At 50.5% G+C, this 25,543-nt stretch overlaps 6 protein-coding genes across 6 annotated transcripts; 3 read left to right on the forward strand and 3 right to left on the reverse strand.

Moving 5' to 3' along the window:
• Window positions 1-1,275: 1,275 nt before the first annotated feature.
• Window positions 1,276-2,961, reverse strand: J3458_013244 (uncharacterized protein; the record flags this gene model as incomplete). Its single annotated transcript, XM_066120324.1, has 3 exons — window positions 1,276-1,967; window positions 2,029-2,634; window positions 2,805-2,961. The coding sequence occupies 3 exons, from the start codon at window positions 2,959-2,961 to the stop codon at window positions 1,276-1,278; spliced, it is 1,455 nt and encodes a 484-aa protein (XP_065974611.1).
• A 1,032-nt stretch (window positions 2,962-3,993) lies between these two features.
• J3458_013245 (uncharacterized protein) lies at window positions 3,994-5,675 on the reverse strand (the record flags this gene model as incomplete). Its single annotated transcript, XM_066120325.1, has 7 exons — window positions 3,994-4,355; window positions 4,436-4,572; window positions 4,640-4,952; window positions 5,038-5,110; window positions 5,165-5,272; window positions 5,338-5,357; window positions 5,441-5,675. The coding sequence occupies 7 exons, from the start codon at window positions 5,673-5,675 to the stop codon at window positions 3,994-3,996; spliced, it is 1,248 nt and encodes a 415-aa protein (XP_065974612.1).
• A 1,466-nt stretch (window positions 5,676-7,141) lies between these two features.
• J3458_013246 (Type I Iterative PKS) lies at window positions 7,142-15,064 on the forward strand (the record flags this gene model as incomplete). Its single annotated transcript, XM_066120326.1, has 3 exons — window positions 7,142-7,723; window positions 7,819-13,854; window positions 13,913-15,064. The coding sequence occupies 3 exons, from the start codon at window positions 7,142-7,144 to the stop codon at window positions 15,062-15,064; spliced, it is 7,770 nt and encodes a 2,589-aa protein (XP_065974613.1).
• Window positions 15,065-17,014: 1,950 nt separating this feature from the next.
• Window positions 17,015-17,702, reverse strand: J3458_013247 (uncharacterized protein). The gene is made up of 2 exons (XM_066120327.1): window positions 17,436-17,702; window positions 17,015-17,380 (listed from the first exon to the last, which is right to left on the reverse strand). Exons 1-2 carry the CDS (start codon window positions 17,464-17,466, stop codon window positions 17,205-17,207), a joined length of 207 nt encoding a protein of 68 aa, XP_065974614.1. The 5' UTR covers window positions 17,467-17,702; the 3' UTR covers window positions 17,015-17,204.
• Window positions 17,703-18,968: 1,266 nt separating this feature from the next.
• J3458_013248 (uncharacterized protein) lies at window positions 18,969-22,193 on the forward strand (the record flags this gene model as incomplete). Its single annotated transcript, XM_066120328.1, has 1 exon — window positions 18,969-22,193. The coding sequence occupies one exon, from the start codon at window positions 18,969-18,971 to the stop codon at window positions 22,191-22,193; it is 3,225 nt and encodes a 1,074-aa protein (XP_065974615.1).
• A 1,422-nt stretch (window positions 22,194-23,615) lies between these two features.
• On the forward strand, window positions 23,616-24,326 carry J3458_013249 (uncharacterized protein; the record flags this gene model as incomplete). The annotated part of the gene is made up of 1 exon (XM_066120329.1): window positions 23,616-24,326. The coding sequence occupies one exon, from the start codon at window positions 23,616-23,618 to the stop codon at window positions 24,324-24,326; it is 711 nt and encodes a 236-aa protein (XP_065974616.1).
• Window positions 24,327-25,543: the final 1,217 nt, after the last annotated feature.

The following is a 25,543-nucleotide window of genomic DNA, read 5'->3' on the forward strand; positions in this document are numbered from 1 at the left end:
GTTACTAAGCCGAGACATTAGCCAGCTAACGCAGTAAGCATTGTTATAAAAATACCTCGTGTGCATCATGCATAAATAACTGTCATAAAAGAATCACACGACAGGTCACCCCAACCCATCCGATGTCGCCGCTGCCTAGTTGCTTTCAAGTTACCGAAAAAAACCGGAGAAGAAAAAAAGGCAGCCGATGCTTACTCCGTACGTACTCTGTACAGCATATGGAGTATGAACACGAAAACGGATGAGGGAAAGGGGAGGAAAAGGGGGGTGTGATGGGCAGTAGGAATTTTGTGACATGTCAAGCCTGGTAGCTGCAGGGCCGACCAACCGGCTTTACTGTTCTCAGCTCGCTTGGGGCACTTCCTACGATTCGTCAAACAAGTCTGCCTTCGAAGACTGAGTCTCTATTTCGTGCCACGCAGTGAATCAGGCTGCTTGTTGATATGGCGAGCGCACCCGAGGCAGCCTTCCTTTGCTGGATGAGGCTCCTCTCCCGGCATGCCCCAACAGAAGAGTCTAAACAGGCAGGCGTTCTCCGTATTTACACAAGATATGCACTGTAAAGTCGTGGGGTTGCCAAAGGCACACCTCGGCGGTATTGGGTAGGATTTAAGCCTGGCATGATCAAGCCCGGCCTGTCTTGGTGAACTGCCATAGGAGGAAATCCTTCATCACGCCGCCAACCACCGTGTACTGTCATAAACGATGGAATTGGATACATCGAAAAACAATGCCCGTGCTGGGGCTGTGTCGTGTCATGTAACGACAATTCGATGGTCCTTGCGCATGTGTTGGATGCCTCAGCATAATACTCCGTACACATCCAACACCTCGCAAACGCCGCCTCCCTCGCAGTAAGAGTAGGACTGGCGCCATGGTTCGCGCCGCCTCGTCTTGTCTTGGGAGACAACGGCGTGGTGCAAAGAAGTAATGTGTACGGAGTATACTCCATAACCCTCAGACAAAATGTTTCGGCTGGATTGTCCGGGTGCAGTCCTTCCCTGCCCTGGTCGCCGTTTGTTATTGGTTGAGCGAAATGTGCTCCTAGATGCCAAACGCGACTCGGTGATAGTATAACATTTCATAACAACTATACTGCGTATATCAAGCTGGAATAGCTCTTAAGTAAGCACACAAATGCGGCAATCCCGCTTATTCAACTGCCCAAGTCAACTTTCTTGATGCTGGTACTTAGTCACCCTTGGCCTAGATACTCGGTACATGACCACCAACGCGAAAGGAGAGTCACTCATTACTCGGAAAAAACTCGTCCAGCTACTTGGGAAGGCGGTCGTGCTTTCGGAAAGTCAAATACGGTCCGTTGTGAACAGCTGTGAACCAATCTTCTATCTTGTGCTCTGGGACGAAGCCCTGGCCATCTGGCTTTGTGTGCAAAATCTCTCCGACTCGCCCTAGCTTTCCAGGTGCCTTTTCAAAGTCAAAGCACCACAATGTGCGCGCAATAGTCATCGTAATCTCTATCCATGCCATGGCTTTACCAGGACACGCCCGATCACCGGCGGCAAAGGGGATATGCGCCATACGCATCGTTCGTCGCGCCGCCTTCAGGTCGTCGTTCTTAGCGCCATTTGCTGGCTCAAGCCATCGCTCAGGCCGGTAGACAAAAGGATCCGGAAATATCCTGTCGTTGTGGAAGAGGGCGTAAAGACTGGCGCCAACCTGAGTGCCTCGGGGGATAACGTGTCCGTCAACTATGAAAGGTTTGCCGCTCGTATCGGCTGGATCTAGTTGACGCCAGAGAATTGATAGTACTGGCGGGGAACAGCGAAGGCTTTCTTCGATACAGGCTCGGAGATATTTGCATCCTGTCAGTTTGGGCCCCTGCTGAATCTCATCGGCTAAGGAGAAGGTGGTTCGGACCTCGCGAGCGACGCGAGCATAAGACTCGGGATACCTGGAGAGATAGAAGAATGTACTGGCTATGGTTGCAGCAGTTGTCAAGCCACCTATGTAATTATACAGGTTAGTATATCACTTTTCAGACGGCTTTCAGTGAGATCAGCCTACCGGCTGCCAGGAAATTAGTTCCATGGGGCCACATTTCGCTGCTGAGGAATGATGAATCCAGCTTGATCTCATCGATGACAATGGAATAAAAGTCGTGGTATGCGTGCCTATCCATCGCCTCTCGCGCTCGTACCATATTCTTGATAGCCACCATCAGCTTCATTGTCTCCTTGTACTTTACCGCCATCATAATCAAGTTGTAGATTCGCCAGGGGGTGAACTGCATCATCATGTTCACGCGCCAGCTCCATTTCTTAAGAGTCATTGGGAAAAAGCGATTAGCTTCTTCTGTTTGCGTGTTCAACGGCTGGCCAAATGCAAGATCTGCAGCAATATCAGTGGCAAGATATGTAGACACGTCTGATAAATTAACCGGTGTTGAACTCTCAGACGCGCTGACTAGGACTTGCAGGAACTCATTGACGCGCTTTATTATTTTCGGCTCGAAGATGCGCATGGATCGTTCGTTTAGCACAGCCCCAATGACCTTGCTCTTTTTCTTATGCTCCTCCTTGTTTGTAGTCATTAATAGAGTGCGGTGCTTGGAGATGAACATTCCATGGTTATAAGGCTCGCCTTTAGCCACGCGCGGGTTCAAGTATATATCTAGGGCATGATATTAGCGCATGACACCTTGTGGTGAAGGAACTGCTACCTTGAACCGCCGCCGCTGAGTTGAAGATGAGCTTATTCGGACCAAGGCGGAAAACGTCGCCTGCAGCAGAGAGCTTTTGGTGAGAAGTAACCTCGCGTATCGACAAAATGACGATGCGTACCATATTTGCGCATATGCTGATACGTGACCAAATGAAGCGACTTCTTGTACGCAAAGTAGCCACTATAGGCATCCGTAATTTTTGCTAGAAACGGGCCACGATAGCGTCTCAAGGGGTGAAAAGCCAGCGAATAGCTAATCCACAGAATAAGCTGCATGAGTGAGCCAGGGTCATGACATGGAAGTTGCGAGGCAGACGTACTATAGGGCAAACGAAATACAGTAGATCCAGCGCACCTAGAGGTGCCTCATGAAGAAGAGACATGGTATGTAGAAAAACTCGAGCTGTTTTTTGGCTTGTGGACTGCTCTAGATGGGAGAAGAGCCGGTGATTCGGGGAAGAACAAAACCGACGGCACCAAAGGCATCCTCACCTCAAACTTTGGGAGCGAATGTTATGTTGGTTATTCTAGTTTGCTGAGTGTTGTGCGATCAAGCCACTTTTCTGCGTTCACACCTGCTCCCACCGTGCTTATAAACGAGCCTGGTGCGCCGCCCCCAACTGAATAAGCACGGACAATGAGACATCAAGCAGAGACACACATGGGAGTCAGCGTCTCAGTTACACCGCGGGGTGGGATCTAGTACATTAATGGTTGCATGCGCTGACAGGCTCCTCTTTTCAACATGTCTGGTGTGAAACATGGTGCTCGTGTTCGGTGGCTACGGTACGAGAGTTTAGCACTTCAAGTGCGTGAAGGTGCTGTGTCGAGGCTATGATAAGTGTAATTTAGCTCTTTACAAATCTAGTACTTTTATTATCATGTTAATTCTTAATGCGGTTATGTATCTTTTTATTTGAGGCTTTTCCTTGGTTAGTATTCTTGTTCGCTACAAAACTGGCACCTTCGCGCACTCAAAGGGATTGAAACTGCATGGCACGTTGGGTGATACCAAGAAAGGATTCCGTCCATGTCTATTCGTCACACGGTCGGCCAGAGTCATAGGTTACAGGTTGAGCCACAAAGCATGCACTGAAAGACAAGTGAAGGGCTAGTAAAATTCCTCAGTGTCCCGGACCTTTCTAAGTGTGATAGCATTTGCACTGAAAATGTGTCACGATTTAACTAGACCAGGCGAAAGGGAAATGCCACTTCCATAAGAACCCTCTGCTGTAATTAACTGTCATATACCTCTTGGTTGTAGTATGCCCTGTATTTTTCCCGTTGAGTCTTGTTTCAGCCCCAAAATTAACATAATTCGCGGCCCTCCGCCCATGGATACTGCTTGGACACGAGCGCAGCCTTGGACTTGACGTTGGCCAGCTCATGCTGAGATTCAATGTCGACACGGCGGAAAATAACTCGATCGCTTCGAGCGTGCCCTTGACTGCCCCCCGGTGATTGCTTCTCTGGATCATTCAAGTAAACATTGGAGCTGCTGTCAAATTCTTCACCAAGTTTGGAACCATGGCGCCCCGAATTTTCAAACGCGGCAGCAGATCCATTGCAGCCCTTTCTAGAGAATCTGATGGATGCCAGGGAATGCAGACAATACAGGATGCCACGCCCAATCAGGCTCTCCTTGAAACCTTTTGGAATGGCCGGCATACCTTAAACGTGAATGTTAGCAGCTTTTTTGCTTCATCGCAAGCAATTGGAAACCCGACAAGTCAGGCCAAGCTAACCCTACAGAAAATGAGAAGTACAAGAGTTGCCTCTGCTATGCTCAAGAGGAATATTTGTGAGATCTGGTTATTTGTATCTCCATCGCCGGCATACTTGAGAGGATGAATAAGAATGATTCGGCCGATGGCACAAAGGCAAGTTCTACAAAACTAGCTGTTAGTTTAACCATTGATGAAAAGGGGCAGTCGGAGCTATCGTAAAGACGAACAATATACCAACCGAAAAAATGGCCGACACTCCAAGCTTTCTTTGTCGCGACATTCGCAATGTCCAAATGACCTTTTGGGGTAACAGGAGAATGAATAGGTCCGCAACGAGATTAAAATAAGCAGATGCAAGATCCAGCGCTCTTTTGTTGATGCAGTACCCTTTCACCCATGGCTCCCACAGAAAATGGACGGGCCAACAGGAGAACATGGATGCAAAAGTGAGACTAGTATAGAGGAGGATATTGACAGCGAGAAGAATGTGACTGGCCCAGAAGAAGCCACTGTGGACTCTGTTTGGGTTAAATATGCGATCTGTTGTGCCAAGTTTAATAAGTAAGAGTTTGCTCAAAGCTTATAGACGAAGTGCTTTGGTGTGATATGGCACAGCACGACTTACTCCATTCAAGCAAAATAGCAACCTTGGCAAACATTGTCATGGTGCCATAGCAAATGGTGATGGCCAAGGCGTTCTATGCAAGATGTTGTTAGAAGGCTATACGATGTAGCGTCTCATTTAATCTCACCTGGAGGACAATTTGGAACTCCTTGTAGCGAATATTCCATTGGTGTACCAAGAATCCGCCGAAATGTATACAAAGAAAATAACTCGTAGCCGCACCAATGTATACAAGCTGTATCGTGAAATATTGTAAATAGAAATACCCGGAGGCAAGGAACAGAGGACAATTGGACTTACAAATGCTAAGCAGCCAATAGCTATATGATTGTAAGCAGTGTTAGTAACATGCACAAAAAAATCGACTTCCGTCGCAGGAGTTACTAATGACGGCGAAACCTACAGTCTTCTACCCTCCACCTCTTCAATACCTTAGTTTTGCAGTAGATGTGAAACATGATGGCGATGGAAGCAACGGTGACGCAGGCGGCACCAAAGGCAATTCCCATGACGGTGTGGTTTGATGGGTCGTCGAGGTTTGAAGAAACGCCCGGTGGAGGAGCCATGGCAGGGCCATTGAGGATTTTCAGTTGCACCTCGGGCGGTAGCTTTGGGAAATTCTTGATAAGGTCTGCCATGGCATCTCACGCTGGCGAGGTTCGAACACTTGATGGCACTAGTTAATCGTTACAAGAGGATTATAATGTACTGAATATATGGGAAGAAGAAAGCACCAAGAGTGAGTGGGTGACGACTTGGACAAATGGACGTGTTACCGACACCTGAATCTGACGCTGACAGTATGACCAGGGCAGTATCTCGTATGCGACTGGTAAAACTCGTCGAAGGGTATATTTATTTCGGGCGACAACCATCGCACCGCACCACACCACACCACCAAGCGGTCGATATGTAGTCAGCGGAGGAACATTGAGCCCTGTGTCCTGTAGGCGCTCACTTCACTCCGTATCGTCACATCGCATCCTATTGACATGTTGACATATAGTTACACGGTTTCGGCGGCAGGACCTTCAAACGTCCCCCTCGCAGGGCGTGCCGAGTAAGTTATTGGTTACGTGAAAGTACGGGAGATACGCAGTAACTTGACTTCCTATTGGGATATCCCTGCCCTGAGTCATGGCACAAGGCTGCGTATGTAGCCGGAGAGATGTCTACCAGGATGTGTCTGCCGTTGGGGTCAAGTACCAAGAGTTTTTTTACTCTATTTTTCAGGTGGGGAGGGAGCGAGGGAATATCAGCCTTAAAATTTATGCCACGGCACCACGCAGGCCAACATTAAAGACATATGCATGTCACCCTGCTAGTTGGGGGGCCTTTCTAATGCAGGCAGCTGCGCCTTGAGCAATGCTGAAGGCTTTGTGCAGCCGGGGACATTTTTATAGGCCCCAACGTATTGTATGAGCATATCAGATCGGTCAACGAACCGGGCCGAGCCACATCGGGGCTACTATTCGGTGAGCTTGTGTCCGATGTGACGCCAGAATAATACGACATGAAGTAAGCAGACATGGTGCATTGCGTGGTATGTTACGGTTCTCTGGTTTGGTACGGCCAGCACATGGTGTTACTAGACGTCATATTTGTATGATACTTGTATAGTACTTGGGGAGAAAAGCCCAAAAATAACTTGATGAAGTAAGAAGAGGGGAAATCACCCGCTGCATACATGAAAAAACGGGGTGAAGCTCATGAAGGCCGGATAAGCGCCGCGTGAACAATGACGGCACAATTTGCATGGAGTGGCATTTATCAGGAGAGATGCTCTACTGTACAGAGCGCGTTGACATGTCCAATAATCGGATTTTACTCATTTCTAGCAGTATATGCACACTTGTGTGTTCTTATCAAGGGAAAAGTCACAAGGCATCGTTTCAAGGGCTGCTGATATTGTCGCATCACGTTGCTCCGCGGCTCAAGTGTCGAGCCTAACATCCCTTTGGCTTCTTTGGTTGTCCATTTCTCTTCCACCCACTTCCGTATTACCTTCATACTACCTAGTTCTACACCCGCTCATGGTCAAGAGTTCAAGAGGCAGACTTTGGCATATTCTCTAATCGAAGCAGTTATTATTGCATCCACCGACATGGAGCCCTTCGCCATCGTAGGATTCGCCTTCAAACTAGCCCAGGAAGCTGTCGACGACTCTGGCTTGTGGGAAGTGCTAGAAAAGCGCAAGAACCTCATGACCGAGTGGCCAGACAACCGCGCCAATATTGATACCTACTATGATCAAGGGTCTAAGAATACCGCCACGATTCACGCTCGAGGCGCTCACTTCTGCAAGGGCGACCTCGCCGCTTTTGATGCCCCCTTCTTCTCCATCAACCCCCAGGAGGCGGCAGTGATGGACCCCCAGCAGCGATGGGCCTTGCAAACTGTTTACCATGCTTTCGAGAACGCAGGAATACCGATTGAATCTGTCAAGGGGTCCCGTACGGCCGTCTTTGGGGCGTCTGCGGACGACTACAGCCACATGCTCACAAGGGATGTGGATTCCGCGCCGCGTCTGACCCTGACCGGCACAGACGCGTCTGTACTGGTTGGTAAGATCAGTTGGCACTTCAACCTACTCGGCCCTTGTCTACACATCAACACGGCGTGCTCCAGCAGTCTTATTGCTCTGGATTATGCTTGCAAATCCATGCAGAGTGGAGATGCATCGTCGGTAAGCTTCGTCCCTCAGCCAACATCAACGGCTTTGTTTTACAAGAAAACTACGTCTATTCAAGAGGATAGAGCTGATATTTGCCTTCAACACAGGCCGTTGTGTTGGGATCCAACTTCATGCTGAACCCAGACGCTGCGACTTTATTGTCCAATCTGAATTTTCTGTCCCCCGACGGGCTTTGCTACACGTTTGATCACAGGGCCAATGGCTACGCGCGCGGCGAAGGCATACTTGCCATGGTAGTCAAACCTATGGCAGACGCATTGCGAGATGGAAACGTCATCCGTGCCGTCATACGCGCAACTGGCGCCAACCAAGACGGCCGTACGCCCAGTCTCACACAGCCTAGCGTCGAGGCCCAGGAAAAGTTGATACGTCATGTATACCAAAAGGCTGGACTGGGCCTCCAGGATACACGATATGTCGAAGCTCATGGCACCGGTACGCCCGTCGGAGACCCAATTGAAGCACAAGCTATCGGGCGGGTTTTCCGAACATATCGCTCGCCACAAGAGCCGCTTTACATAGGGTCCATCAAAGGGAATATTGGTCATGTAGAGGCAGGTAGCGGTCTTGCCGGTGCTATTAAAGCCATTCTAGCACTAGAAAAGGGTGTGATCCCTCCCCAAGCGCTCTTCGAGGACCTGAATCCGGCCATTGATGCCGAATTCTATAACATTGAGGTGCCCACAGCTTGCGTCCCTTGGCCTGCAAAAGGCATTCGCCGTGCCTCGGTCAACTCGTTTAGTCTGGGAGGATCGAACGCGCACATTATTCTTGATGACGCCCTTCACTATTTGCGTACCCGGCAGTTGGCGGGCTATCACAACTGCACCATGTTTCCAGACGAGCCTGCAGCCACAGCCGTCGCCACGACGTATTCGTCAAGTGAGCATCTTGAGGAGCAGCGGCCAACTTCCGCAGGCCGTAAAGTAATTGAAACAGGTTCAAACCAAACGGGTGCTTTGTCAGGTTCTACCCTGTTTCTGCTCGTCTGGTCTGGTGCCGATTCCGGTGCCATAGATCGTTTAACTGCAGTCTACGAACCGTACCTGCAAAATAAGGTCGGCAGATCGTATCGCAAACTAAATCAATTAGCTTACACACTTTCTAATCGGCGAAGTCGCTTGCCATGGAGGTCCTTCACAATCACAAGCGCGGACGGAATATCTTTGGAGAGCAGTTCGATGTCGCTTGCAAAAGCAAAACCTGTCAGATCATCAAGCGACGTGCCCGTAATTGCCTTCGTCTTCACGGGGCAAGGGGCTCAACACGTTGCCATGGGTCTGGGGCTCCTACGATACAGGGTTTTCGCCGACACACTACAGCGCGCAGATGCTGTCTTTGCCTCTTTTGGGTCTACCTGGTCCTTGCTCGATGTGATGCGAGACGAGGTTAAGATCAACTCTCCACGCTTCAGTCAGCCTCTTTGTACTGCCCTTCAAATTGCTCTGATAGAACTTTTGAAGAGCGTCGAGATCGTTCCTTCAGCAGTTCTGGGGCATTCCTCGGGAGAAATTGCTGCCGCATATTCCATCGGCGCGTTATCATTCGAGTCGGCATGTAAAGTGGCGTACTATCGAGGAGTGGTTGCCGACAAGCTCATGCGGTCTTCTGCGTCTGCTCCCGGGGCCATGTTGTCCGTTAATCTGTCTAGAGATGAGGTAGAAATGTATCTAGACAATATAGGCGGCGAAAGAATGGTAAAGGCAGTCCATTTAGCCTGTGTTAACAGCCCGTTGAATTGCACGCTGTCGGGTGACGAGAAAGCCATTAATTTGCTCAAGAGTCGGTTGGATCAAGACGAGATATTCGCACAAAAAGTCAATACTGGCGTTGCCTACCACTCACCTGCCATGAAAACGGTTTCTTCAGAGTATGGCCAACTCCTTGGTCAGCTAGAATCCGGTACGACGTTGGAACCTGCTTCGATGATATCAACGGTAACTGGCAGCATGGTTACGGACATGTCGATACTTGCAACGGCCCAATACTGGGTTGACAACCTCCTATCGCCGGTTCTGTTCTCTGACGCGCTACAAGGCTTGGACAAAAGAGAGAGTCCAGGTGTTGTCGCCTTTGACCGCATCACCGATATTTTAGAAGTCGGTCCACATTCCTCGCTTCAACGGCCAATACGGGACACTCTGCAAGTAACAGTATCTGATACGAATACGCTTACCAATGATAAGAGGCTAAAGACTACTGCGGTGTTCCGATACCATTCCATTCTCCAAAGATCGAAGCCATCAATCACCACCTTTCTTAAACTGCTGGGCACGCTCTTCTGCATTGGCTATCCAGTATCCATCGAGGCGGGAAACGGCCACCAAAGACACAAGTGCCCACCGCCGCTGGTGGATTGCCCACAGTATCCCTTTGACTTGTCTAGAAGATACTTGTACGAGCCCAGGATAGACAAAGATATGAGGTTTCGTATTCCTACGAAAGGTGTCATGCTTGGTAAGCGATCACACGATTGGAATCACCTCCGGCCATCGTTCCGCAGTTTGCTCAGCATGGATACTATGCCATGGCTGGAGGATCACGTTATTAGCAACAAGATTATCTGCCCAGGTACGGGGATGCTGGTCATGGCTCTTGAAGCAGTCAAACACATGATTGAGTCCAATGCCAAGGTCGCCGTGCCGATTTCAGCGTTTTTCATTCCAGAGGCTCATTTCTTAAGGCCCATTCTAATTCCCGAGGATCCGAAAACGCATATAGAGACGTCAGTGTCTATACGTTCAAGGCACGAAGTCAATGAAAAGGAGGTTTCTTGGTTCGAAACTACCATCTATGCTTACGATGGAAGTAACTGGTCTGAATGTTTTCAAGCTACTTTGCAAGTCCAGTATGAGCAGGAGATGACACAAGTCGACGGCGGCAGAGAACGGCGGGCAGAAACGGAAAGATATTTGAAGATGCAGCAGGATGCTACTGGCTCCTGCGACAAGGTAGTGGATTACAAGTCCTTCTACCAGGCCTTGCGTGATAGAGGCATGGCATATGGCCCGTCTTTCAGCATCCTGCGTGACATTCGTTGGGACGGCCAACACACATCCCTAGCGCGAGTTGCCCATGACTTAATGATGGACCTTGGAGGCAGCAGCCCGGTGCACCCGGCACCTCTAGACGCGGTAATGCATGTCAGCCTTGTGCAGATGTACAAGAGAGGACGCGACTCAACTGCGACATATGTGCCGCGAGATGTTTATGGCCTTTGGCTGTCTACGAAGAACTGGAAACAATGCAGTGGCTCAATAGAGGCGATTTCTAAAGTTTATCCTACCACGGCACCGGGCTTGCAAGGAAGCGTATTTGTCTGTAGCGAGAAAAACACCCTCTTATTGTCCGCAGAGCGTGTGGTCATGGCGTGTGTATCACTTGGTGACGACAATCCCCAAGCCAGCCAAGGCCCCAATCTCATATACAAGATTGAGCGACGGCCTCTCTTAAGCCAACTTAAAGGACCTGAGCTGCAAAGACTTTGTGCGCCTCATGTCATCCCGCTGACCGAGAGCGAGCAAGAGTGGTCCGACAGGCTCGAGACAGTTCTGCGCCACTTTGCTGAGGATGCTCTGCACAGCTTGTCAAGCTCAAAGTTCGATTCTTCCGCCTTGCCGGCTCACTTGCAAATATTCATACAAGCGCTAAGTAGCAGGTACGGAGAAGGTACCAAGCACGACCAGGAAGAAATCCGGCAAGAACTAGCAAGATGTGCAGAATACAGCCCTGCTTGGGATCTCTATGCCGAAGCTGGCCGCCACTTGGAGCCCCTGATTCGAAACGAGCTTGATCCCTTGGAACTTTTAACATCATCCGAGGTCGCCATCCATTCTTATCCTTTGTTGTTCCGCAAAGTGGCCGATGATCGCCTGCGCAACTTTCTGGACCTGGCCTCCCACGAGAAACCTGGCCTTCGCATCCTTGAGATAGGGGCTGGCACTGGCGGTCTAACAACATCCGTCCTGTCAATTTTGCAGGACTTGGAGAAGTCAACGGGATCTATCCATTTCTCACAATACACCTATACAGACATCTCTCCGGCCTTTTTTGAGGCGTCTCAGACTAGCTTTTCCCATGTTGGAGACCGGATAATATTCCGAAAGCTAGATATCGAAGAGTCCCCAGAAACACAAGGCTTCGAGCTGGGTTCATACGACATGGTATTTGCAGGATCCGTCCTTCATGCCACTTCACTGCTAGCAATATCCATGAAGAATGTCCATAAACTTTTGAAGCCCTGTGGGCACTTCATAAACGTGGAAATCACAACGACTAACCTTGTTAGGGCCTTGGTCGGCTTTGGATCCCTACCGGGCTGGTGGCTATCCACGGAGGACTGGCGAAAAGAAGGACCGCTTGCGTCAGAAGAAACGTGGGGTAGACTGATGAAAGAGACGGGCTTCTCCGGGATAGAGGCGAGCTGGGAAGATGGAGAAGGCGTTTGTCTCATGATAACCGTTGCCACAGAGGCCGAAACTCCCGCAGATATGGTTTTCGTCCAGCCTGCCATCCGGAACCAAGGCTCTCTGCTTCTCGTCACTGACACAAAAATGGCGAATCCACAACAACTACTGGCTGAAAGGCTGCTTCGAGAACAAGGGCAAGACACAAGGATTGCCCCGCTAGATCAAGTGCATAACTGTACATGGCGGGACAACGATGTGGTCATCGTTCTCCTAGAGGTGGGAAAGTCTTTTCTTCTGGCGATTTCCGATCAAGAGCTTGAGGCTCTGCGAATTCTAATCCAAAAGACGCAAAATCTACTCTGGGTAACGTTGCCTGATCCCTCGACGCAGGCTGATACGGCAGACCCAAGACTGCACATGACATTAGGGTTTCTTCGCACCATGCGATACGAGGAGCCAACAAAGGAGATTGTCTCTCTCATGGCTGGCCATCGGGCATTACTTACGCCTGATAGTACCGAGGCTTATATAAGAAAGGTGCTCCAGCTATGTTTCCAAGACCAAAGCCCCTCGTGCGAAAACGAATTTTTCATTCAAGACGGATTCCTAACCGTAGAGCGATTGGTATATGCTGCGGACCAAGACAACGATAGACGGTCACGCATCTATCCCACGCTACAGCAGGATCAGGTCTTGACGCAGGATCCCCCTGCCATGCTGTCTGTGGGCGCTCCTGGCATGCTCGACACCCTCAGACTTGCCGAAACCCAGCTGCCCGAGCATCTTGACCCAGAGACAGTTGAAATCGAGTGTCGAGCATGGCCTGTGTCTTTCCGAGACGTAATGATCGCCCTTGATTGTTACGCAGATACCAGCGATACTGGTGGGATGGGCTGGGAGTTATCTGGTGTCGTATCCCGCGTCGGTTCCGGTGTTTCCAAGTTCCAGCCAGGTGATCGCATTTGTGCTGCCACTTCCCCGGGCATGCAGACGTTTGTTCAAGTTCCCGTCGACATGGTGTTCAATATCCCCGACGCCATGTCCTTTGCCAGGTCTGTCGCAGGATTGAATCCCCTCATGACGGCGTATCATGGGTTGATCAACCTTGCTCGGTTAAAGAAGAGTGATACAATCCTCATCCACGCCGCCGCAGGCAGTACGGGACAGATGGCTATCTGCGTTGCCCAGCACGTGGGTGCTAGGATCTTTGCCACTGTAGGGTTTGACGAAAAAAAGCAGCTCCTCATGGATGAGTTTGGAATCCCGGCCGAGGATATTTTTTACAGCCGCGATACTTCCTTTCAAAGGGGCATTATGCGGGTAACTGGCGGCCGTGGTGTGGACGTGGTTTTCAACTCACTATCCGGAGATAAGCTAAAAGCATCATGGGCCTGTATTGCCCCCTTTGGTAGATTTATTGAGATTGGGAAGGCGGACATCGGTGCCAACACTTCCCTGCCCATGGCCTATTTTGCCAAGAATGTCACCTTTGCAGCGGTCGACTTGGTGCATATGGCGGCTGGCGATGCTCAGGGTGTTCAGGATCTGACCCGTGCCTGCATGGCCATGCTGTTTGAGACCAAGGTAGGCCAGTACCCGAAGCCACTACACCTTTTCTCTGTCAAAGACGCAGAAAAGGCATTCAGATTCATTCAAAGCGGTAAGAATACTGGCCGCACTGTCATCACCCTGGATCCAGATGACAAAGTTTCCGTAAGTGCCTTTGGGCTCTGGAACCCCGTATCCGCTTTGATATACTAAACCATTGTAGAAATACATAACCAGAAAGTCTAAGTGGCGCTTCTCTAACCAAGCCACCTATCTCTTAGTGGGCGGCTTGGGCGGCATCGGTCGGTCTATTATGGCCTGGATGGTCGAGAAAGGAGCCAGATATTTTATCGCTCCCTCTCGTTCAGGAGTCAAATCGCACGCCGCCACCGACTTTGTTGCTCAAATGGACCAAAAAGGCGTGCGTGTCATGACGTCTCGCTGCGATGCCAGCTCCAGCAAGCAACTTGCAGACCTCTTGCTGGCATGCAGCGACATGCCTCCCATCAAAGGCTGTATTAATGCGGCCATGGCTCTTCACGACTCCTTATTCTGTAACATGACGCACTCACAGTGGAAAGCCTCAATTCAATCCAAGGTAGCTTCGTCGTGGAACCTTCATCAGATCCTACCTGCAGACTTGGACTTTTTTATTCTCCTTTCTTCCGCTGCCAGTATTTACGGTGCCATAGGCCAGTGTAACTACTCTGCTGCATGCGCGGCTCAGGACTCTATTGCTTGCCATCGGTCTTCGAAGGGTGGCAAGGCTATTAGCATCAACCTTGGCTTAATACGCGACGTTGGCGCCATGGTTGAGCACCAAGAACTCCAAGTCAGCGCTGACAATATCCGCGATGTCAAGGCCGTTTACGAAAGGGACATTTTAGCTATAATGGATTACTATTGCGATCCTTTGACTCTTGCCAGCAAAGAAACACATACCCAGGTTCTAGTGGGTGGCGTGACGCCGGCAGATACAGATACGGTGCTACCTCCTCATATTGATCGACGGCCGTTCTACAGCGGATTTCCTAGGACTTCAAGGCCAGGACAGCAGCGTGGTTCGTGGGGAGATGCGAGCAATGAGACAGCATTGCTGTTCCAGCGGGCTACATCACTCGCTGATCGTGCTGCTGTGGCACTGAGCGCAATCATTGACAAGCTGGCGCATGCTTTGTGCGTGTCGAGTGACGATATTGATGTCCAAAATCACCTATCAGATTACGGCGTTGACTCTCTCATGGCCGTCGAGCTAAGACACTGGTTCCGGAGGGACTTTAAAGCCGACGTAGCCGTGTTCGATATTATGGGGAGTAACATTTCTATCAGCAATGTCGCGGAATTGGTCGCTCGAGCTTCGGAGAAGCTGCCATGAATCCTTTCATTATCCCTTGGAAAAATTGCTAGGACTTTCTCAGTCAAGTTGCACTGAGATACGCACAAAAGCCTACAATGGCTACAAAGCTTGTAATTGGTTTTAGCCCGGCTAATGTATCAATCATGACATGGTAGACGTAGACTGTAAAATGTCCAAGTTAGCTTTCCTGTATTTTGAGCCTGATATAGCGAAGGAGAATACCCGCAGGAAGCCTGAGAAGCCACATGGTATGTCTAAGGGTTAGGATTATTAGGGTAAAAGGGTTTATCCGAAGCGACGTGAGGTATTTGTCGCTCTGATCTCCGGTATTGATTGCAGACCGACCCTCAAGAAGCAATGAGAACTTCATAATTACCAGCCTTGTCTATTTTCTGTTTTGGGGTAAATCGTGCAACACCGCGCCGAGTTGACTTTGAAACAGTCTCCGCACTAATGACAGTAGCAACTCGGAAGCCACTTGAGTGGCCGGGCTTTAATGATGATACTCATAGCAGTCATCTTAGCTGAAATATAGCTTCAACCTTTACATTCGGGCATTGGCACGTCGATGATTCGCTGGCAACCGTAGTTCGACTGGCCAGCCAGGTGTCTAAAATATGAGCCTACTCATAAATTTCCCTGCCGTGGCAGCAAAGTCGTGTGTACCAACTCTTGAACACAAACCTACATAGGTCAGGTCTGGCAACACACCTTCTCCTTCATCCAATAGCATCCAAATGTCTGTATCCATCCAACTCTCGATTTCGTCAGTGCAGGCATTCCTTACCTGCCAGCACCCACTAATGCCAAGGTCCGACCAAGACAGACACTTGCTGTGGTCTCCTTAAGGGGGTGTCAAGGCCGCCCTCGCCCTGGTCAGGACCATAATTTGCAATCGCTCAAACTGCACGAATGTCTTCCGAGGGCCCTGCAATCAAGCTTGTGGCTGTTTTGAGTCCTGTCCCCCTGTTCCTGGATTCCTTGGTTGCATAGGGTGTCGAGCAGTAAAGTCAGCCAACTGCAAAGCTGGGGCATGTGACAATAAACAATTGCTCAGGCTACCATCCAGCTGCGTTAAATCGGAGTCCAAGATCAAGTTGGATCCGGAAGCAATTTCATGGGCCATCATTGTCTGTTATTGGGTTGCATTAACGCCAGCGTAAGGTTAAGTGGAGCTTCCCTTTTATCGCACAATAATGGGCGTGGCTACGCTATAGTATTTTATGTGTTATACCCCCTTATATCCCCTATAAGACTATAACACACCTCCTAGCTTATATAATTAAGGTTACTTAAGAGCTTAAATCCTAAAATAGTATATAATTCGTTATGTGTATTTTTAGTTACCGCTATAGCTAGATTATCTTCTATATTTAGAATAAATAGTAGCGTTATACAGGGCCCTAATAGTAATATAGCTTGTAAAGGGGGTCGTAATAGGGTTCAAACTCTGCGTATAAGGTCAGGGTCGTAGCAATTTTAGGTAATTCGAAAGTCTAGGGCTTAGCGTGCTCTCCCGGGCTTATAACTGTCGGATAAAAAATGGGCGTGGCCACGCCACTAATAACTGTCACACAGTCACGGACTCACGGCCCACGGGCATCACATCTATCCTAAATATGGAAGATGGTCTAGCCGTAGCGGTAGCAAGATGCCGAACGAATACACGCGATCGAGTGTGCACTATTCTAGCACTTGAGGATTTAAGCTCTTGGGTAGCTCTAGCTATACGAGCTGTTAAAGCTAGGGGGGTGTCGTAGAGGATATAAGGGGCCTGGGGTATAACCGCATATAACACAAAATACTGTGGCGCGGCCACGCCCATTTTTTGTGCGACACCTTTTTAGGCGTGCGGGTCCTTGTGATTTTTTTCTGATTGGTTACTCCGTCTTAACTCTCGACAAGGAGCTCGCATGCTTGCATCATGCCATGTGGTGACATGGCAGCCGGCATTGGGAATCCGGTGGGCTGGCTCAATTAATCACAGGGGGCCGGCGGATATAGTGCAACAAGAGATTAAGTTTTTAAATGCGCAACAGTTTCTGTTCATGACTAACGCGGGGGTGACAATACAGGGCCGCTCCGACGGCGCAGAGTAGAAGAGACAAGTCATTGATTCACCTCGGACTCCCAGGCCCGTCGTCAATCTGCCGACGTGTTACTTTCCCGCCGCCAACTTCTCCATCACCTCCACCATCGTCTGGGCTGTCTTTGCGTATTCCAGGTACAGCTGTGTCAACTCTTGCTTGGCGTCCTCCTGGCGCTGTTCAAGGTGCTGGGCGGTGCCGTGGTCGGGCGCGGCGCTTGCAGCGACGGTCATGAAGGTGGCGGCCACTGCGGTTAGGTCAGCTGGGCATGATGCGTGTGCAAGTCCGTAGGAGAAACTCACGGGCCAAGGCAACGGCCTCGAGTCGAACCATTTTGAAGCGGTGGTGTGTTTAGAGTGAGCGCGTGGATGATGTGCCTGGCGGGATCAATGAGCGCGCGCTGATGAAATACTTGACAGCTAGTAGCCTGCGGAAGCCAGAGGTCAACTGGTAGGACTGGGCCTTGGACGGATATTTGTACCTACGCCGTCTGCCAAGCACCATCGGGATATGCGGAACTGACGGGTCGGATGGCATGACATTCACGTCGAACGCGGCCTTTCCACGGCAGTTGCAATGAGCATGGCACGGCACATGAAACAAACAGCCTTGCGTGCGCCGCGCTAGTCTGGGGTTGTACTCGGCGTTATGCATCCTCACACCATCAAGCGTGGTCCCTACATGTAAGACTACCGGTGCAGCAAAAGCCGCGTGTCACTGACAGGTTGACAACGGGACTGGTCTTTTCAATCTTCACACTGGTCAGGTACCGGCAACGAGTCTGGACCCTTTGACGCGCACCGGTAGTTGTCGCCGTTCAACGGCTTGGGCCGTTGCATTGCGCCGCGCAACAGGGGTAACGGATACGAGCCGGCTCATTCTAGGCTCTAGCAATTCAATATTGGCTCGTTCGCATCGTAATTGCGCTTCGCGAGCTTGAATCCCGGCCATCGGGCTCGACTTGCGGCCCTCGTCTTCATACCGTACCCCAACACGTCACCTGTTCTTGCCGAATATGGCATTGTTTCCTATCAGTTGGCATTCCTTGACTGCCTTTGTTAGAGACATCCATGTCTCCTTCTCTTCCGTCTCTTGTCAAAGTCTTGTGCTGCATAAGAAAGTAGTGAGCCATCACCCTTCAATTAAGCTTCCATGTGCTTGTTCTCATACCGCAGAAATTCCCTCTGCTTGGAATCGTCGTCTTGTCATACCGTCGGCTTTAAGCGACTACTAGGCCGCCAGCCTCAAACCCAGCACCTCAAGGGTTCCCGCAAATTCTAATGCCACTTTTATTACTTGCTCTTTTTGAATTCTTCTCGGTCAATGCCATTACGCACAATGTCAGTATATGCCAAGAAACCAAGAGTCATGACTGTCAAGCAAGTAGAAAGGCCGTTGCTCCGTCAGCATCGCTACGTCCATCTACAATGCCGCACAACCGTAGCCATCACCAGCTCGGAGATGCTCTTCTTCAGCCCAGCATACTGTCCGTGTACCGAGGCAAATTCATGTCCATAACCACGCCATCTTGCATAATATAGACAATTCTACACAATATTATGACACAACTGCGTAGCCATCTTCTCTTTTACCTATCCACTCGACAAACTAGCCACGGAAACTACGTGGCATCACGAGCCATGTACTCCCAATACGAGAGAAGAAGGGAATCCAAACTTTGTTATGCCCCGGCATGTCAGCAAGAATCGAGTATATATATGTTCATGCCGTTTCCCACTCGGGCTTCTCCCATCAACTTCATCATCTCACTCGTTTCCCACATTCATCCATCGTTTATTCTTCAAATTCCTTAACAGACTTTGACTTCCGCCACCATGCGGTTCAAGCCTGTTTTAGCCCTCTTGGGCTTCGCCGTCATGGCAGTCGCCTACTCCGAGGTTGGCATCTACGAGCGATTCTACTTCTACTATGCTTATAAACTCGACGCCATGACCGTGGGAACGCCAAGCATTGCCCCCGGATGCAACAATTGCAATTTTGACGACTTCATCAACCATATTGAGCAAAACAAAGGCCCCAAGATCCGCAAGGTCTCCACTGAACATTTCCCCGAAATTGAGAAGACTGCCAAGCTGTATGCGGAGAGCGGCGCGGCGACCGAAGTCTCGCTAGGACACGTTTACAATGGAGCCAAAAAATACTCGGAACTCTTTGACCTGGTGGGAAACAGGCTCAAGTTTCTCCAGTGGGAGCAGAATTACCGGTATGAGGGTCTGACGGGGGATGATTTGGCAAAACAGGTCGCCGAGGTCAAGGCGAACCTCATGCAGTCCATCAAGCAGGTCTGGCAGGGCCGCGTGCGAGCCGCCTTGACTGCTTTCAAGCCCTTCCAAGGTTTCAAAGTCGTGGCGACTGCCGACGGTAAAGGGATCGACTTTGACGCCACACTCAATGCCGAGGAGAATAAAGGAGCCATGAACAAAGCAAGGCTGGAGGAGCTTTGGAACGAACATGTCAAGAATTTCAGAGGAGCAGACGTCGTCAAAGAATTTAAACCGCTCAAGGACTGGCACCCAACGATCGTTGAGAACGACGAGGGAATTATCATAATTAAATCTTCGTTGGAGGGGGCAGTTAAAGAGGGCAGGATTGAAAGTTCAAAATGGCTCTTGAACAAATGGCTTAGTAGCTACGATGAGGGCCATAGGAGCAACGTTGAATCGATCAGGGACACTTACAGAGCCTTGGAACCCCAGCTCTGTCCGAAAGCGCCTGGCAGGCGTGATTTTGGAGGGCTGCGCAAACGGCAGGCCCTTCCCTGCACTAGCGCTGCCGAAATTGAAAAAACCATAGACGTCAAACCAGAGGGACTGGACACGGAGACCGCGCCGGGAGAGAAGCCGGTGGGCGAGGGCAAGCCGGGGGCGAAGGACATACCAGCCAGCGAGGAGCAAGTCAAGAGGGCGAATAGTGTGTCTGAGAAGGCGTTTGAGAAGTCGGCCGAGGAGCGCCTGGGCAAGATACCACAGTCGTTCGAGGAAAACTACGGGACGAATTCGTTCAAGGAGCTGCGAACCAAGGCCCTCGGTTACAAGCCATTGGAGCCTACTTCGCCGAAACTCCGTTCTGGCGGCACCGGCCTCTCAAAAGCCGGAAAAGCGTTGGGCGTCCTCGGCGTCGTTTTATATGTCAAGGACATCGTCGATGCCTTTAGGGAAAACGTCTCTCCCTTGCACTTCTTCGCGGCCGTCACCTCCATCATCCCCTTTGTAGGCTGCGCCACTGATGCCGCCGCCTCGGCACAGGACAAGGTGCCTGCAGGCTTCATCGTGGCCGAAGGCGTCTTGTGCGGTGTTGCCGATGCCCTGCTCTTGACTCCCTTTTGGCCGGTTGGAGTTGCGCTTCACATTGTCAACGCTGTTGTCAAGTTCTTCCGCCCTCCTCCCACGCCGCCGACAGTCTTGGAGCTGGCGGCGAAGCGAGACGCGGCCTGGCATCAGGCCCTCGAGGACATTTACAGATACATGTACTCGGCTTACGGACCCAGTCAAAAGTCATCCTTTGCCCATAAGATGGAGAGCGCCTTGTTCGTCAACTCCCTCCATATCCTCTCCGAGTCCGCTGACACGATTGGCTCCCTGAATGCGACTGGCTCGGCCGAGCTGTTCGATCCTAAGCTGTTTCCCGACCAGGGTGCCGTGCCAGACGTGGCAGAGCTCGAGACCAGCTCCAAGGAGGCCATCAAAAAGATTCAAGAAGCGGAATGGGGAGCCGTATTAAGCCATCAGCGAAAGACCTTGCTTCGTACCGTGATTGCCACGGCGAACGGCTCGCTCTTTGAGCTGGATAAGGCGGCTGCCGATGTCAATGACAAGTTTATCAAGTATATTGATTCTCAGGAATTCAAGGACAAATATCCCAATGACGGCTGGCAGGGGGAGAGGCTCGATGGCTTCTTCAAAAATTGGGCAAAGTCGATGAGCAAGCATCCTGAACTGTCTATCGCCGGAACTTTAGGGCAACTTCTTACAATACCCGTTGGGAGCGACCCAGACTTCAAATACCCTGATATCTATACCTTTATTAAGAAGAGAGTCGAGGAGACAATCGAGTATGTGAAATCTAAACCTCCGGTGTTTCCGCGGGCGCTAGAAGTTGCATTTATTCTCGGACAATCTAAGGGACTTTTAAATATTCCCAAAGATACGCTATCTCCCATGTCCTTCTTGGAGGTTGAGGTGAGCTCGGCATCTGAGAAGCCTTTTTCACCACTATACCTCCAGACAGTTCTGCTCCGCCAGACGAGAGAGATTGTGAATGTCATGTATGGGGGCATCAAGGAAGAGGAGCTTACAGACCCTGACTTTACCAATGCCGAGCTGCTTCACAAATTCCGTCTCGTAATCGCCATGAAGTTGGGCGCGGTACACGAGGCCGATAGAGTCGCCGAAATCTTCAGGCGTAACCCCAGCGGCCTAGATCCCGAGCTCCTTACTCATTGGGGACTCGTCCGAGCTACCACGCCGTATATTCCCGTTCTTCGGCAAGATCCTGCCCAGCCGGTCCCCGTGTCTTACTACCTGTCAATGGTGTCTGGCCTTCAGGAGAGTCTTGTTGACGAAGCGCTCAACGCTAGAGTGGCCAAATACATCGAAACACAAGACGAGTCTACCAAGCGTCATTGGGATGACCACACGAAGAATTTAGGCCATCTCAAGGCTATAGCGGAAAAGATTGCCAAGGTGCAAGCCCGCCCCCTCTCTATGCCGGGCGACTTCATCGCCAAGCACCAGCCCGCGTGTGTCAGCAAGGGCCACGACGAGAAGAAGTGCGAGTACATGGTTGGGGCCTGCTACTACGCGGAGAACATGGGCGAGGAGTTTGTGAACCAGTGCATAGACGCTGCCGTGTCCCTTGAGAAGACGAGGGAGCACAAGGTTGAGCTGTGTACCAAGTTCCCCAGCTATCAGACCTGTGAGCTGGCCATTCATGACTGCGCTGAAACGTACAGAAATAGCCTGTTCACGGTTCTTTTCGAGTGCGCGGCCAAGGCTGCCCCCGACCGTGAGGCAGAGTACGCCAAGATGGCATCCGAGTAGTTGACCAGAGGGATACGCTTCAATGTCAACTTGGAGGAGGGGACACGGCTTGATTTCTTTCCTTCAAAATTGTGAGTGGAAGTTTTAAGTGTATATCTCGTTAGTAGCGTTGGAGACATAAGGCGTGTCACAATACACCCGTACAAGATTCACGGAATGCTTGAAAGGCAGATTCTTGAGGCCCCTTAGCAGGAAATAAAGTGAGATCGAGTAGATTTTAAGGTGAAAAAGTAAGTTAAATAACCTTGATTAAGAATAAGTACTTTAATGTAAATGTAAAGGTTATTTATTATAAAAGATTAAGATGTTTCTATTATTAACTTTTAAATTAAAATAACCAAGAACTGTAACACTTGCTCACAAGTCGCCCTGTCTCTACCATTTCCCCCCCTCACTGCGCCGATTTATTAGCGCTTATTTCGGTTGAGCAGCCTGCGACTTGTTGGACAACTGTGTGTGCATCGTATGCTAGGATGGCCTGCTAATACCTCATGGCCCCGAGGCAAGATGTATTAGCCGGGCGTCCAGGTAACTCCTTCCTGGCCCATGGAGCACGATCGCAAAGAATACCATACTTGGATCCATCACTTATGAGCTGGTTCTACTCCGCCCCAGAAACTCGTTTCTTGCAGACTGCTCTCAAGCCCGCTCATCTCATCCTCGAGCTCCGAAGCGGAACAGTCTCGCTTGGCCGCCTCAAAGTCCACCACGACCACGTCATACCCATCCCTCACAAGAAAGTTATGCTTATTAATGTCAACAAGTTTAATGCCGAGCTCATGCAACCGGCCTAAAGCCTTTTTACAGTCGTCGATATCCTCTGGCCCCGCGGCTCTCGCGCCTTCCAACCACTCAGCGACGAAGCCTACCACGCGGCCGTCTTTGTCCGCGGTGGATTCGCCTAGAAACTCGGGGCCGACGCCGCTGCCACTATTTCATTCATAGGCAGCCGTCTCAGCCTCGATATAGGGGATTTCCCAAGGCCATACCGCGTGTTTGACAAGCACAGGTTTACCGCTATTGACGTCAGGATGCGTTGAGACGCGGACTCGTTGGCTTGATCGGTCTTGTTGCGTGAAAAGCTGCGAGAAGAAGATTCGGCCTGTGAGAAGATGCGCGAGACCGAACGTGCTCGTCAGGAAACTTGGGCTTGCAGCGCGCGTCGTGATGGAGAAAACACCAGACCATGATCTGCTCGATTTCCCTACCTATACGAAGCAAAGCATCCGCGACAACACTTGAGACGATGCGCAGCTGGCGACACTGTGTCCGCTTGACAATGGGCGATACATCGACACGTCCATCCCCGTACGGTATTGCGCCGGCCAACTCGACCAGCTTCCGACAGAGCTCCTTATCCAGGCTCTGCTATATGCTGATGTCCCGTCGCTAACGGTTTTCCACCGTGTCAACCGCCGCGCTATGGAGCTCGTCGACTCGGTTCCCCAGTACGCCGCCATCGTCAAGCATTGTCCCAGCATCATCCGCGCCATACTCAGCATCCAGGCAGATGCATTCAACTGCCATGTCCTGTACAGAACCCTCAGCACAACCCGATGCTCCACATGCTCCCGCTTTGGCGACCATCTCTACCTTATTGACTGCCGCCGAGTCTGCTACTTCTGCTTCACTGGGCGGCTGGAATACTTCCCTCTCACAATTGGCCGCGCATCAAGGTTCTTCCCCCGCGACAGGACGCAGCCCCATCATGTCATTACTAGTCGCCATTTACTACGTGTGGCGAATCCCCCTAGTATTCTAAGCTTGCCCGGGCGGTACTGTACCGCCTGGGCCAGTAAAGAGGGCAACTCGGCGCGGAAGCGGCTTCGACTTTTTGATCGGCGGGCATTGATCCAGGACCTGGCGGGTTCCGGTCTTCCAAAGTTGGACAAGACCACTAGGGGACAACAGCGGTTCATGGCCATCATCACGGCACCGTACTTGTTCGATCATGGCCGGCAGGCCGATTGGGGATACTTCTGTCTTGGCTGCAAGGAGGAGAAGGAGGAGGAATCAAGGCATTTCAGGATTAAATACACAAGAGAGGAGGCATTAGAGCACATGGCGAGGCATGGGCCGGTGAAGGAGATGCCAAGGATACCCGGCAGGTTCATGCATGTCACTCAAGTCTGACATGGAAGTCGAGTTCTTCTTCGCTCCGTAGGCGTGTGTCATCTCGTTAGAATTCTTCACTCCGCTTGCAAGAAAGCCTGGTGCTCCTGATGTCATCCCCAGTGCCGTGGCAAGTGCTCCTTCATATCAATTGATCCTTTATTGCCCCTCAGTAATAAAACCACTAGCCTGTGTTGAACCGTACACAAACTTCAGACCGCCCGGTGGACGACTTAAATAGCGCTGGAGGGTGAAGCATGGTTCAGAAATTGAAGTTGGTGTGAAGAAGGTCAATGGCTTTTAATTACAGTCTGGGGCAGAATGAATTTACCCACCTAAAAGTATACACTATTATGATGTCTGGTAGTATATTATAGTATAGAACGCGATAGCCAGGTACCTGATTTGGCTAAATACTTTTTGCCTCCCACTATAGACTAATTTGAATAGAGGAAATGATGGTAAAAAAACGGGGTAAGGGAAAAAAGCCACAGCTATCTACGGTAGAAATATTATAAGTAGATGGAGATAAAGGTTGCCCCTATGGCATGGCACACATTCATACGGTGACAAGGGCTCAATAGAGGGCTTGAAGCAAAAGGGCTCAATTCAATGATAATCTCGTAAGATGTCAAAGGTCCTTGGTTTCCTCAAGCCTTGAGGCGAGGGGAGACCATCTTATATATATGAAAGGAACGGCCCGTGCCTAGTGCACCCCCTAGTTCTCATGATCCTGTTATGTAATAAAGGGCTTCCGATCATTGCTTGACCTAATCCGTGTGACACATACAAGACAACATAGAATTTTTATATATAAAACCCGTTGACCTCTACCTATGTTCAACCACGCCTGTACTTCTTAGAGTTGCCTACACCGTATAGTTATTGACTACTACCACAATGTCTCGACATCGACGTTACTCGCCGGCCCTTGCCCAGCCGCAGACATCAGACCATCTCTCTACTACACCCCGGTCACATGTCCTCGGCGGTGCATCGCGTCTTTACCCTCCTTCACCATGTGCTTGCTACACATGTGCAGCGAGGTGGGCAGGTCCTCTTTCCTCACTGGACTGCATTTGACGTTTGTGCCCAGACGGGGCGAACACTGCGTCAACTCCTCTGGCTTCTTGCACCCGCAGGTATACTTGCGGTAGGTCTGGGTGCACATGGTCTGAACGACTGTTGTATATAGTGGTGTGAACCAAGGCGTAACAAAGCTCAGGGGGTAGCGAGGA

This window comes from Metarhizium acridum (assembly GCF_019434415.1).
Source record: "Metarhizium acridum strain ARSEF 324 chromosome Unknown scaffold_276, whole genome shotgun sequence".
Classification (NCBI taxonomy): domain Eukaryota; kingdom Fungi; phylum Ascomycota; class Sordariomycetes; order Hypocreales; family Clavicipitaceae; genus Metarhizium; species Metarhizium acridum.